The 13,888-nt window shown below is 48.3% G+C and overlaps 1 protein-coding gene across 1 annotated transcript in view; it reads left to right on the forward strand.

The window, feature by feature from the left end:
• Positions 1-13,888, forward strand: part of dysf (neuronal PAS domain protein dysfusion) — a 170,077-nt gene that overhangs the window by 127,014 nt on the left and 29,175 nt on the right. The window contains exons 4-5 of the mRNA XM_089556381.1: positions 1,677-1,766; positions 10,005-10,199. Coding sequence (XP_089412507.1) covers positions 1,677-1,766; positions 10,005-10,199 — 285 coding nt within the window. The remainder of the gene's footprint in view (positions 1-1,676; positions 1,767-10,004; positions 10,200-13,888) is intronic.

A 13,888-nucleotide genomic window follows, 5' to 3' on the forward strand; every position in this document is an offset into this window, starting at 1 on the left:
TCAAGCCGTCAACAGTGACACGGCCAATACGTCGCAGAGCCGCTGGCGACCTCAACTAAAGAGGAACCTCTACCACTTATACAGGATGCATGACACCTTTGACAATTGGACCGTGCCCTGTAGAAAAGCGTCACACAGTCGCCACGTGTCCGTTACACTCTCGCCATTCGGAAAGGGAAGATAACCCCGATTACAGCCGTAGAGGGAATACCCGACGGGCACCAGAAGACGATCGAGCTCACAATTTCTTGTCCACACTGAGCGCAAACAAGAAGGCCGTAGAAATTTCGCAACACCTGAAACCGGTAGCTTTTCACCGAGTGCCCTCGAACTTAGCGCCAGACCGCAAGTCGAACCTGGATAAGGCGACGCAGTTTCCTCATTTAGCCATTTCCTAGAAAATTAGCCTCGGCGCGAAACAAACATGCACGCATCACCGCTGTGCCTGCAGCTGCACTTCGTCCCCACCTATGAGGCAAAATAAAAACACATAAAAGCCACACAACGCAATCCACAAGTCAAAGAAAAAAGGCAAAGCCACGCCCTCCGAAACCGCAGGAGCAACAACATAGCGCTACCGCTAAAAAGCGCGCCACATAACTCGCACCTTAGGCAACCCGCCCGCTAAAAGGCCGCGCGTGTGCTGCGTACACATAGCCTGGGAAGAAACCCATCGTCTTCTCTTCTTGCTCGGTGACTAATTCCTCTCCAAGTCCGGTTACGGCTTCAGGAACAACGGCACTCGGCGAACGTGCGTACGTCTGTTGCTGCCGGAACTCATTTCGAGCTCGCATCGGGCGAGAAGCATGCGCGCTTCGAGGATGCATGCACCGCAGCGAAATTTAGAAACCAATAATAACCTCGGGCTCGCGCGCGCCCGAGTAGTCAGCAATAGCCGCGCCGGAGGATAGAGGGCGCTGCTTCATGCATGAGCAGCTCGCTCGCCGGTTCTCGGCGATGACCGTGGGCAAGGGAGTAAAGAGGGGACTACGGGGGAGGGAATGAAACGGCGAGGTGTTCGAGATGGATGAATGCGGGTAATAAACGAGCCGCGCATCCTTAAGCTCGCGTTGAATTTTTTTTTTATTCGGACCTTCGTGTATTTGTTGCTGTTGTTTTCCTATGCTCTCTCCTTGGTGGCGATAACGATCTTGGTTTCGAGCGATCGCTTTTCGATGAGCCCGCAAGCTATCGGTTGTGTATCCGCGTTTGCGGTACGAAGGCTGGTGATTGCATTCCAGGTGTTATGCGAACTTTCGCGGGTGCCTAACAAGGACACGCTTCTCAAGGCAGCGGTGGGGGAGTCGTTCCGCAGCTCGGGTTTCCCGGCCATTGCATCGCTCTGCACGTGTTATAACTCGGGCTAGCCCAGCTGCCTCCCTAACAAGTAGATGCCTGTTTTCCAGCGCTGCTACACCAGGCTGATAATGTCCTGAACGCGGGCAATTTCGACCGCTTAACTTTAGAAGAACACAAACGGAAGCAGCTGAAAACTATTTTTAATCATTGATTTGGAAGAACGATCACAAGGTCGAGTCGATCTTCTTCGTATATGGGACCCTTTCTTCTCAAGCATGAGGCCATATTGCCTTGCATCTTCAACTGCGAAACTACTGCACTGCCACCTTGCAGCTGTGCATTCCGTTTCACTCAAACTGCATACCTCTTCCCCGCAGGCAATGAGCGGCTTCCTGATGATGATGACGCAGAACGGCAAGCTGCTCTACATCTCGGACAACGCCGCCGAGTACCTGGGTCACTCCATGGTGAGTTCAACCGCCACTGCGAAATTATGAGGCCTGGATCCGAGACACACACCAGGTTCCGGTCAGATATGGAGCGGGCACGTTGTTAACGACCTTTAATTAAAACGCCCGCTTCCTTGCATCGTTAACCTACCCTACGCTGCCAAGTGCGGACATGGCAGCAAGCATGGAGCAAAGCGTATAACGGAATTGAGATCTTGGAGACCGATAGGCATCAAAAACACCCCCGGGCACGAAAACAGCTCCGACACCGAGTCCCGCAAAACGCAGTGACACCCAGCGCTGCTATAAATCACGGCTGTGTGAACTGCACTGCAGTCTGCACTTCAGGGTCGGCTGAGAAGGCCTAAACTAGTTAAACTTTTGTCAGTGCTGCCCGTGGGCTAACGAGAGATGAAAAATGGAACCATCGGAAGGGGTCTCGATCGTATAGGGTAGATATTAATCAAAGGAAAAAAAAAACTGTGCTGGCCAATTACGAGTGTGCTACATGACTCCCGAAGCGTGCATGCAAAAACTTTGTCAGTGAAGTAACGAGGACAACAGCAATAAAAACCCGTTTTCGAGATTCAGGCATCACAAATAATACGGCACATTTACGGGAAGCAAAGATGCATTGATTATGTTTAACTAACCACGTGCATACAAACTCTAAGCTTTACTGTATGAAATATGCATAACTGGACGCGAGTTTAAGGCAGCCTTACATTGGCGGTTTCAGCGCTGAAATTTAGGCTGTGTTAATCTGATGACCGGTGTCCAACTTTACTGCAGTTAGAGCATTCGGCTGTTTTTTACGGTGTGTAAGTACCAGGGCTCCCAGATCACCATTTTTGTCCTACTTTCTTTCGACGGGACGGCTGTTGCGTCATAGCAATGAATTCATGAGATATTGATTTGGTCCTGAGGCACTAATATATTTTTGTGCACTTGCCAATATCTGTGAATGTAGATTTGTACTGCTTTAGCCTTTTCACACATTCCTTGAGAACGTTTTGTGTACTGGGCCCATGATGGCTAGAAAAAAAAAAAAGCAATATAATATATCAGTTAGAGAGCAAATGAAGAAAATAAACAGCCGCAGTAATTTTTGCCAATCCAAATGACACGGAAAAGGGTTGCAAACCTGCGTCTACCTCGTTGAGAGTTCGAGAGCCTATGATGACCGCATTTTGTTGAACTCTTTGACGAACTCGTCTAAATTTGACGTTTTCTGTAACGAGTCTGGCCGATTGTGGGCAAAGTCTAAGTTCTCTGGTCGGCCGGCAGCACAACCGAAGAAAATTACAACGCATCACAACGCTATGAGGGTCCCTCATAGCCTGAGTCGCTTTGGGACGTTAAACCCCATAAACCATAAACCATAAACCGCATCACAAAAATGGGTTTTGTGCGCACTCTTAATCTTTGTCCCGCGCAGGCTTGGTCGAGTCTTAATAAGTGCCAGCTAAAATCATTGTTCCGCATAGGCTTGATTGGTTCCACACAAGTTCCAGCTTAAATCTATGTTCCCGATGCTCTATTTGTAAAACGGCTTGTCTAAACAAACATATTCCACTTTCGCGCAAATGCCTGCACGACGCCAGAGACAAGATGCATCAATTCCGTTTGAACGGATCGGAGGGGCGTGGTCGATGACGCGTCCGAAGAGGCGTCGCGAGAACCGGACACGGCCATTGCCACGCTCGCTGCATCCACGGGACGAGCCTCGTCCACGGTCATCACTGAACGCCGCCGCTTAAGGACATAATCGATAAATAAAAGGGGAAAGGGATGCCAATTAAGTCCGCATCTCAGCAAGACGCAAAAAAAGAAAAAGAAACCCTAGATGAAGAAGCGGTGTCGTCGGTTACACGAGAAGTGACTCTCTCTTGTCCAACGTGCAGTTGATCTCTCCGGCTGCCTCCTTTGTTTTTTGTATGCACGTTTCTTTTTTTCTGGCCCTCTCTCTACCTTTCTTGATGCGAGAGCGTATCAGTCGCCTCCTCTCTCCACCCAAAAACCCCCTCTCCGTTTGTGCTCTCGATCTCCCCGAAGCGCGAGACAGAGATTGAGAAGCAGACCGCACACGACTCAATGCTGATAATCGCACCTTGAGCCGCGATGCCTGCCGTGATATCCGCATTGGTAGCTCGGGGACATCACGCCTTGCAGGACGGCGAGTGTTGGTGCAGCTTGTCTGGCATGTACAGGCGCACACGAGGACCAGAAACATGGACAAGGGCTGCAACGGCATCCATCACCGCTTGAAGCGTGATGTCCCCGAGCTATATAGTAACGCGGATATCACCCGAAAGAATCTTGGTGTCTGCTGAGCGCCGCTCGTGCGGACCGCACTGTACAGTGCCTGAGAGAACTGATGGTCGCGATGTCCCTGCTCAGTAGCCGCTGATGGCCGGCGGTATAGACTCGCACGCAACTGTCTAATCGACTGATATGTTTGTTATACCGGCGTCATCAATGCTCAGTGAGCCCGTCAGCGTTTAAATTGATCAGGAGGGAGGGAGCCCCGTTACGTGGACTGCCACTTCATATTCTCAGGCTGTGGAGCATAGAAAGCTTCACAGTTCTCTTTTTCGGAAACGCTGATCGCCGATGTTTGATCTTTATAGGAGTTTGGTTTGAGGACAAGATTGGCGGGTAGGAAGGTGCAATGTATTCAGCCGTCAGTTCGCTGAAACCTGTATAGGAGTTTTGTTTGCGATATGCGATAGTCTTCCACTATTTGACCCCCCCCCCCCCCCCCCCCTTACTAATGAAGATTAATACAGCGCAATGAGAATGAGGAGAAAAGCGATTCCTTGAAGTGAGCTGCAAGCTTTTCTTCTTCTTGAGACGCAATGTACGCAGAGGTTGTAAGCACTATATTTGTATGAGTTACCGATTTGTCTTCATGTCAAGGCTTGCTAATATGTTGTTTCACCTTATAAAAATATGCCCGAGAGAGATGTCGCCTACCCCGAGGTAGGAAATGCTTGGAAGCATCCCAGCGTTTATGTTCCGATGCTTTGAAATCTATATTGATAATTGCAATTATTGACCTTTTACAATTGTGGTCGTGTCGAAACGAGGTGGGTCTCTCACAAATGATATATCGAATCTGTGTTATGTAGGGTGATATGTGCGCTGTACCTGAAGCGGGCACATATGACATTGATATTAGGCTTCTTTATTTATTCTTTTTGTTTATTTCCAGTCATACTCTTATCTGGAAAGGAGAGCAAGGCGGGCAAAAGTTCGTAGAAGAGATAACGTGTAATACTAAACACATGTGAAATACAAAAATCAGAGCAGCAAACTGAACATAAGTTGCTAAAAGAGATGTCGAGCCTGCTCTGAACCTCATCAAAATTTAATATAATTCACTGTTTTCTTCCTACAATATTGTATAAATTGAGCCCGCCAGAAACGTGCAGTCCAAATAGGGGCCTTTCCGAGAAAAAATTGCATATAACGACGATGTATTGACATTGGTTGGTCTGCCTTTACTATGAATTAACTTTGCTGCCAGGAAGAGGATGGAAGATTCGCGCATGGACTTTATGCTTGATTCAGGTCACTCACAAGTGAAGCCAGCCTCCGAAACATTAGTGAGAGCGTTACCAGACGTAGTCAACAAACAAGCTTTCACAGCTGTTGGCCGCGCAGACTGCTAGCCGCATTTCAGCGCTGGCTTTTTCATTCAAGAGCCACTTATATACAAGAACTCTCCCACTAATACTAGTCCTTGATACGGGTGAATGTATTAATCGGCCTATATATCTTAATTACAATTTCTGCTTTATATGCCTCAGCTGAGCTTTGTCCCCGAGTCCGCGTTTCCGGACCTTAAAAACCGCATGTATACGCTCGGCCTTGCGCCGCCGCCAAGCGGGAATAGCCCGGAGACATAAAGAAACTGAGCCAGAATACGCATTTATACTCAGCTACACGAAACCCAACGCCGCAATTAATTAGAGGAACGCGCAAGAAAAAAAAGAAGCACGGTCCTGACGTCACCGGAGCCGCTCGCTTAGAAATTGTTTTCCGTTCCCTTTCTCTTATCAGCTTCTCCGCCCGCCGAAAGCGGGACGTTAGTCACACCTCGTTCGGGGCAATGTCGCAACACGTGTCCCCAGCGTCTCTACAGCAAAGCAAGCATCTCCTCCCACGCCGACGGCTATGCCTTCAGAAAAGTCAATAAGTCATGACGAAAAACGACACAGAAAAAGAAGGAAAACGCGGGAATTTTTTTCGCGCGCTTTTTGCTTTCCCCACGGCGCTCTGTATACCCGGTGAGAAACAATATGCCGAAGCCCTGTAATGAGTGTGCGCGCGTTAATTAGCAGCATGGGCTGCGTGCCAAGGCTAAGAGCGAGCGCGTGTGCATGTGCGGGCACAAAAAGCCGGCTTCGGTGCTCGGGATCGGTGAGAACGGGCGGAATACAGAACTGGTAATTGAGTTAGCGGCAGATAAGCGCGCCCTACATGCTCAGGCGACCGCGCTGGTGACGTCGGTGAGAAATCGGTCCGGGGAACGAAAAAACAAAGACGAAATCGCGGCCGAATTTGCGGTTATGCTTTCTTTTGACAAATGGCAGTAGATACTCAGCTGCGGAATAGTAGAGGACCTCCAGGGTATGGTCTCCTGTGTAAGGTTGCAAAGCGGCTCTCAACCATTGTCTATATGCCTGTGCGCACGGCGTTACTGGAAAAATGTACGTTTCGATATGGAATAGGTGGATATCACAAATAACAGGAGGGCAAAACAAAAAATATGCGGTCATCTCATGTAGGAGTAGCATCAATAGTTGAAATTCTCACCCTTCTAATAGTCATGGTTGCACACCTCTATCTACTAAATCCAGCCGGAACACACGACCACAAATGGCAGATTGTAGAGGGCACAGAGTCCGTTACCCACCAAGCCCTCATGGCTCATGGTCACCTGAACAGCATTTCTAATACCCAGCAGGAGAACGCAGGAGTTCTACTTTACGACGTACTACGACGGCAACAGCGCCTCCGTGTGAAGTCTAATTACATGATATGGCCTCAACTAGGCGTACCCACCGTTGGAACTGACAAGCGTGCGCCGCGCAGTAGGAATCAGGGCAGGATATGTTACGGAACTCATTACCTAATCGATCACAGTACTCATTACTGGGTTCACTACCGGGTCCTGCACACCGGATTCTGCACATGATCCAGTGTCATCGGAACAGCTAGAGGTAGTTTTCCCTTCCGAATGTCACTGTACACCCATCTAAAAGAGAAAAGAATTAGTCACTGCTGGCTACACTTTCATTCATGGTTTGGGGGGGGGGGGGGGGGGGGGGGGGGTTTAACGTCCCAAAGCGACTCAGGGTATGAGGAACGTCGTAGTGAAGGGCTCCGGAAATTTCGACCACCTGGGGCTTATCTTTAACATGCACAGACATCGCACAGCACACGGGCCTCTAGAATTTCGCCTCCAACGAAATTCGACCGCCGCGGTCGGGATCGAACCCGCGTCCTTCGGGTCAGCAACCGAGCACCGTAACCACTGAGCCACCGCGGCGGCGACTACCTTTTTTCTAGTAATAAGGCGGAAAGTTGGGTTAGTTGTATTTGATTCATGGTGAAAGGTAGCGCGAAAGGAACAAAGACAAGGACCTTTTGCGTGCTTAAAGTACCACTGTACTCTGCTTCAAGGCACCCTACCCCAAGCCCGTAGGACGTAATGGGCGGGGAACGGCGCGGTTACTGTGCCTACGCGCTCTGTGCAGTGCCCGCTCCTCGCCTGCACCCGCAGCCTCCATTTCTTCATGCCCCGAAGTATCGTCTCAAAGCGGGCGAAAGGACCGAGGTCGGTGCTGCTCGAACACGCACGCGCAGCTTTTTGTTCCCCACACGGCCCGCATGATCGTTAGCCGACGAGATGGAAACGAGATACGGCCAACCATGCAGCGGCGTCAGCGCGCCGTTTCTGTCTCTGCTAAGGTTGAAGAAGGAGCCGCGAACGAGGCGATAACGTAGCCCCGTTTGCATTGTGTGCATTTTGTATGTAGTTGTTACCACCTGTATTCAGTCCACGGGCGAAGTTGTTCGTAAGGGTTACGTTTCACTCCGTCTTTTGTTGTTTATCGAGTGGCCTTTGGAACGCAGCGAGGCTCGGAGCTGATTAGGCGCAAATAACCGCTGTTAATAATGTCAAACTCGGGTATTCCCGGAGAGAAGATATGAAGGGAGCCAAAGAAATGAGCTGTCAGCGAATAGCGGCCTGGGAACGTACCGAAGAAACTTGCTTATCTACGCAAATGTTTGGTAGAATAGTCACAGAAGGAAAACGAAACAAAAATAAAGCTGGCCCAAGGTTTGGAGAAGCCGGCGAATACCTTACTCCATCTGATTGGTCGAAATCGAGATAAGTATCCGCAATTAAGACTGGCTTAGCTCCAACGATTAAAGAAACATAAGTCAAATGTTATGCCGCATGTCCTAATCTTGATGTTGCGCTAAGTGGTAATTTCTTTTTCTTCTTGCTTCACTTCTTCTGCTCTGCGGTTTTAACAAACAAATAACACAGTAATAGGCGTGGCTGGATTTGTTGGCCGTTACGCACTACTTGCTGGACGTTTCTGAATAACAAGCCCTGATTGCAAAAAATGCGTCCAATCCAGGACTGATTTATATCTGCCGCCTAACGAAAGTTGCCAGTTGATATCAATGCTCTGGGCGTTTACTGACGGTACGCCTTACCTAGCTTCACCTATGGTGGCAGGCTAGCGGTGGTTGATATAAAGACAGGACACTAAGGATGGGCACGCATGTACAGTAAAAAAGTACCCCCCCCCCCCCCCCCCCCATTCGCTACTATGAACGACATGCACGCCAAGCACATCAAATTTTATTTTCTGCCTAGTCATGCCAATTTCCTACAGTTCGCGTTTTTCCTTTTTTGGATGAACTTCCTTCACCTTGCTCTCTTTTCGGTATTTTACACGAAATTTCCAATTGGTTCCTGCCATATTTCTTTTTTCCATTTTTCGGTGTCCTTCCTCCTTAGTGGCTCCGGTCCAGGCATGTTCTGAGGCTAATTTAATACATTTAACAAAGCCATCTTTAGATTGGTGCGATGGGGGCAGCGCCACTAACTATGCTGTTAAAAATATTGCCCTGAGAAAAGCACTCATTTTCAGCAACGAAGCCTCTTCGCTTTCTCGCACGATGACTCATTAGCCTCTTTCCAATTTTGGCAAAGTCGAAAGGCAATCCACTCTAAGCTAGGAATTTGGAAGTGCTCAATCCCAGCAGGTACCTTTCCGTGACGTCATGAGCGTCGTGCAATGACCCTACGCCGAATTTTATGGCCTTCGATGTGTAGGTTTTGAATGCACAGGGTTACTGCCGTGACCGACGTCGTCGTGGGTCTTTTATCTTGGCCGACGTCATCCGAGCGCAAAAAGACAAGATGCAGAAATGAAAGGAAATAAATTATTTTTTCTCTCTGACTTTATTTCCTGCGTAATATTTTGAGGTCAAACGGGAGGCGGTCTTTCTTTTTCTTCTGAATTTCGCTTACGCGACACGCTGCAATAACGTTGAACTCTGGAGTGGAAATCTTCGGCCTCTGTGCCGAGGAGCTGTAATTTATTCTTTTGAGGTTTTATTGGTGCCAACATTGTAGAAATGCGTGAGAAGAATTATTCCGAAACAATATTAATAGCGTCTGAAACAAAAAAAAAAAACTAAAAAAAAACAAACGCGTAATTTTGTCAACACCTTGGCGGCTTCAAATTGTGGATAAAAGTCAAACAAGTCCAGTACTGAAGGAATATAGCGCGAACTTCAGTCCTCCGGGCTTCTTTTGGTGCTTTTCGATTCGCGCTTCAATGAATAGTCTTTACCAAATCTCAAACAGCCAAACTGCATATATGTACCCCAGATTCTTGATGGTTTTCAACTATTGTCTGACTAAAACTTCTTCAGACAGTCTATAGACTGTTCGTTGGCTTTTCTCTATCAATTTTATAGGTCTTCTATAGACAAATCCTATATAGTAGTCTGTAGGCAATGCAAATCCAAGAGAAAGTGTATAGACGATGTATAGATTATTGGCATACACTTTTAATCGACCCTTTTCTATAGACTAGAGTCTATACACTATGAATAGACGAAAGGAAGTATGTATAGAAAGACAATACACTCTATAAGAAGTCTACAGTCAGTCTATAGACTATTTTCATAAGGGATCGCGCCTCTTGGTGTGCTGCGCAGGAGGACTTGCTGATCCACGGCGACAGCGTGTACGACATCATCGAGAAGCAGGACCACCAGGCCATCCAGGCGGAGCTGATGCGGAGCCCCAACCCTCTGGGGGTGCTTCACCACGCACCCGACACTCGGCTCTTCCTGTGCCGCATGAACGTGTCCCGGAACGCCCGCCGACAGATGCGCTTCGGAGACCAGAAGGTGTCCCTCTCTCTCTCTTCTCAGTGGGCCATCTTAGAGCAGTAATAACTGAAAGAATAGATATAAATGACTCTGCACGGCTCAGCAGCGCTGTCGCAATCGCTTATAGTAAGATACTAGTCAAGGAAAAGGTGGTTTTTTTCCTCCAAAGGACCCCCTTCAAGCCAATGGCTTCGGCCGGTTATCATGAACCTCCTATCATCATAATGCAGGCAGTGGCAGGTGAAGCAGGATAGTCCTCTTTTTGCATTGTCACGCCGTTCACTGTATTGTCATGCTACTCATGCCAGGTTCACGAGATTCGGCCGACGCCATTGGCTGGAAGGGTTTTTTTGGGGGGGGAAAAGCCGTTTTCTTCTCGACTTGTATCCGACTATATCAAGGTCGACCATACCTACGTAGAATTTAACACTAACTTTTTGTGTCTTCGGCCGTGAGGGAATGCAGCAGTATTCAACTCATACCAACTGCTTAGCAAAGGCTATCTGCATAATAACGATAGCAATTATTATTTTTATTATCTCCTACCAATATTTAGGCGAGAAAAAAATCGCCAAAGTTCGTCGAAGTCTAGTAACTGCGCATTGTTACCGTTTTAGAAAGGTTCCTTTTGAAAGTGTAGTTTTGTCTCTATTACCCTGAAAAGTAGAGTCACAGTAAAACGGACATTCAAGTTTTTTCCTTCTATGGTTCGCGGACTTCCTTGCACACGAAATAAATATTCATAGTGACGCTGGAGCAGTTCTACATTAAGAATGCAAAATAGCAAAGGAAGTTACAAACGGAAATGCAACACGCCGTCTAATGTTCGCGCGGAGAAATATCTGTGACGTCCGTGTGTCGCGAGTCATATTTTTGTATACACGTTCCACGTGCGTAAAGCCCCATTTGATAGTCGCTTACAAGAGGCTGCAATCCGGCCATCCTTATGGCTTCGAGTGCGAGCTATCAATAACCGTTGCGTTTGAGATTCGCCGAATTTCTGGACATTGCAAATTGTCGTTGTACCGCGCAAGGCAGCTAGCTACACTGTGGGGCATTGCGGTGGCTTCCGTCAACGGAATATCTCCCTGCCAGCTGTGTCTCTCTGCGGTGGCAAGCGTGGATTCACACGCTCGCGCCGATGCCGAAAATCCCCGGAGTTTCATATTCGTCAAATTTCCTCGCTTTCGATGCCAGGCGCGTAAACGCTCTTGAGCAAAACCACCTCCAGGAAGCGACTGCGATTGTGAGCGGCCACTTTGTTCCATCACAGAGCCTGACGGTCGGCGCTCGCGCGCGCGCGCTCACGGAAGCGCGAATTTTACTGACAGCTCCATTGAAGCCACGCCGTAGGCCGGTTCGGAGAAGCGACTCGCGTCGTGCGGTAGCCGGGAATTCCCCGCTGGCCGCTGGACCGCGGCTGCGGGGACTTGCTGTCATCGGTATTAGTATCAGCAAAAACAGTGGCTATGACCACGCTTAGAGTCGTCGCCGCGTTCAACGGGCACCCCCTATAAAAACGTTCTGTAGACTTCTATACACATGTTATAAACTTCATGGCCTTCCAATCGCTATTTATTTTTCTCTGTTCATAGTCTATAGACTGCCCAGAGGCAAAAGTCTGCTGAAAGTGTATGGCCATAAATCTATTATTCTCCGGAGACTGTCTACAGAATTTGTATTGGAGTCTATGGAATTTGTCTACAGAAAATTTATAGATTTATAGACAGAAGTCTAGAAAGTCGATAGAGTGTGTAAAGCAATTTTTGCGTCTCAGCGTGGAACAGTAGGTCTTCATTTATTCGTTTCTCTGCTATAATAGAATAGAAGCAAAGCTGGTTGAACGCGTTGGTGGTTATCGATTGTTCACAAAAGGACGCGCCCGCTGAACTCGTCAGATTAATTTCAACAGCCGTGTTACAGGCTGTGCGCAGGAAATCAGCTGCATTCTTCTGCAAATTTTTCGATCTCGCATAGTTCAAGACGGCGGCCTATACAAGTGACCTCCGCTCGGAATAATCTCCATGCTCCGAGTGGATACCCATATCCTAGAGCTCTATAGGAGAATCCAGAGGGGCAAGGCTGCTCCTTACTCCTGAACGAGGAGAATTCTGCGAAAGGTCGATTCTTGCAGCACAAAACGCTCATGTCGTAGCAAGAAGAACAAGTAAAAAAGAAGAAATCAATGAAAGGAGCGCAAAGAAAAAGGAAAAGATAAAAAGTAGAAAAAGAAAGGACACGGGCGAATCGCCAGAGAAGACCCTCTCCGCATAAGGGTGATTGAAAGCTCGTTTTCCCACCGCAGCGTCTGCCGCCTCGACTCGATCCTTTGACAATGGGAGAAACGGAAAGTGCTCGAGAGGAGAGTGAGGTCAGTGGTACCGCCGTCCGCAGTTCATATGCAGACCACTCTTTCCCCGGCCCCTTCTGTCTAGCCAGCCGTTCTTTCTTGCATGAACGAATGAACGATACACAAATGGTCGGCACATACGTCCCTACCGGTTGTGGGATCGCCGAATCCCCCCACACGATGACGGTCGTTCGAAAGGGACGACGACGCGTCACTACAATGCGTCGAAATGGAAAGCGGAAGCTGAACGGACTAAGGCATGCACGCATATGCTCTTAGGTAATTGCCGTGCACTGTACTACGTCAACGTTGCCTGCATATGTAAGGCCATTCCTTTTGATGCGTTAGCATTACAAGGGCATGTGCAAGAGGAAATGACGACCGCCGTGTGGCTGTAGCCAGTGGCAAGTGCTACGAATAGGGCTACGAAAGAACACAGTATACAACTTTTGCGAACTGCAACAAATGCCGATTCAACGTCATATGTCAAGATCAAAAGCTTATCAATCGAGAAACATGCGATAGAGGGTAAGAAAGAAAATATTACAAATAGGCTCAGCAGATTACTACGAAGTGGAAGTAACCAGTATCACATTTTGCAAAAGGGCCATAAACAAGTAGTACACAAAGGCGAAACTGAACGAATTTGCAGTATACGCACCTCAAATCTTCCAATTTTTTCTCGCGCAAAGTTAGTTGTTTACGCGGAATTTTATGGAATCACGAAGCTAGATGTAACGCCTTCGATACCAGAGAACATCGTAGTGCTTAGCTATAGGGCAACCAGTGTGCTGAACACAATCGATTAAAAATAAGAAAAGGAGCGTAGGGTTGCACACAGACGGCACAAAATGCAGACATGCAAGAAAGCCCGAAGTAAACATTGTGCGGCCCTTGAGTACCCAAATCATAACGTCAAGGTGGCTTGAGTGAGCGTAGTGGCCGCCATATCCCGAACGCAAAAGTAACAACAACAAAAAGAAAAGGGGTAACAAAGCACCGCTACGCAAGGACACTCAGTGAATACGCAAAACACTTCTCTCCGGAACGCTCGGTCCCCACGTAATAGCCGTGTTTCCTTCCCAGGCACTTTGCGGCGTACGCAACCACGTACCCTCCGCACTCTAAGAGAGGTCTGCATAGCGTTCACATCCGGACTCAGCCATTCAACGACGCATTTCGTCGAAGAAATGAGTTCTGTACTGTTCGGCCATAGCAGCAGCAGCAACAGACGATTCGTATACGAAACGATCAGCCACTGCTCTCGCAGACGACAACCAACAATGCGTGTACTACACGGCCTCTTCTGAGCGGTAAAGAGGAGCGGGCCGTCTGCTCGGACGGAGTAGCAGACGAC

The sequence above is a fragment of the Amblyomma mixtum genome, chromosome 8 (genome assembly GCF_055824585.1).
Source record: "Amblyomma mixtum isolate Tamu chromosome 8, ASM5582458v1, whole genome shotgun sequence".
Classification (NCBI taxonomy): Eukaryota; Metazoa; Arthropoda; class Arachnida; order Ixodida; family Ixodidae; genus Amblyomma; species Amblyomma mixtum.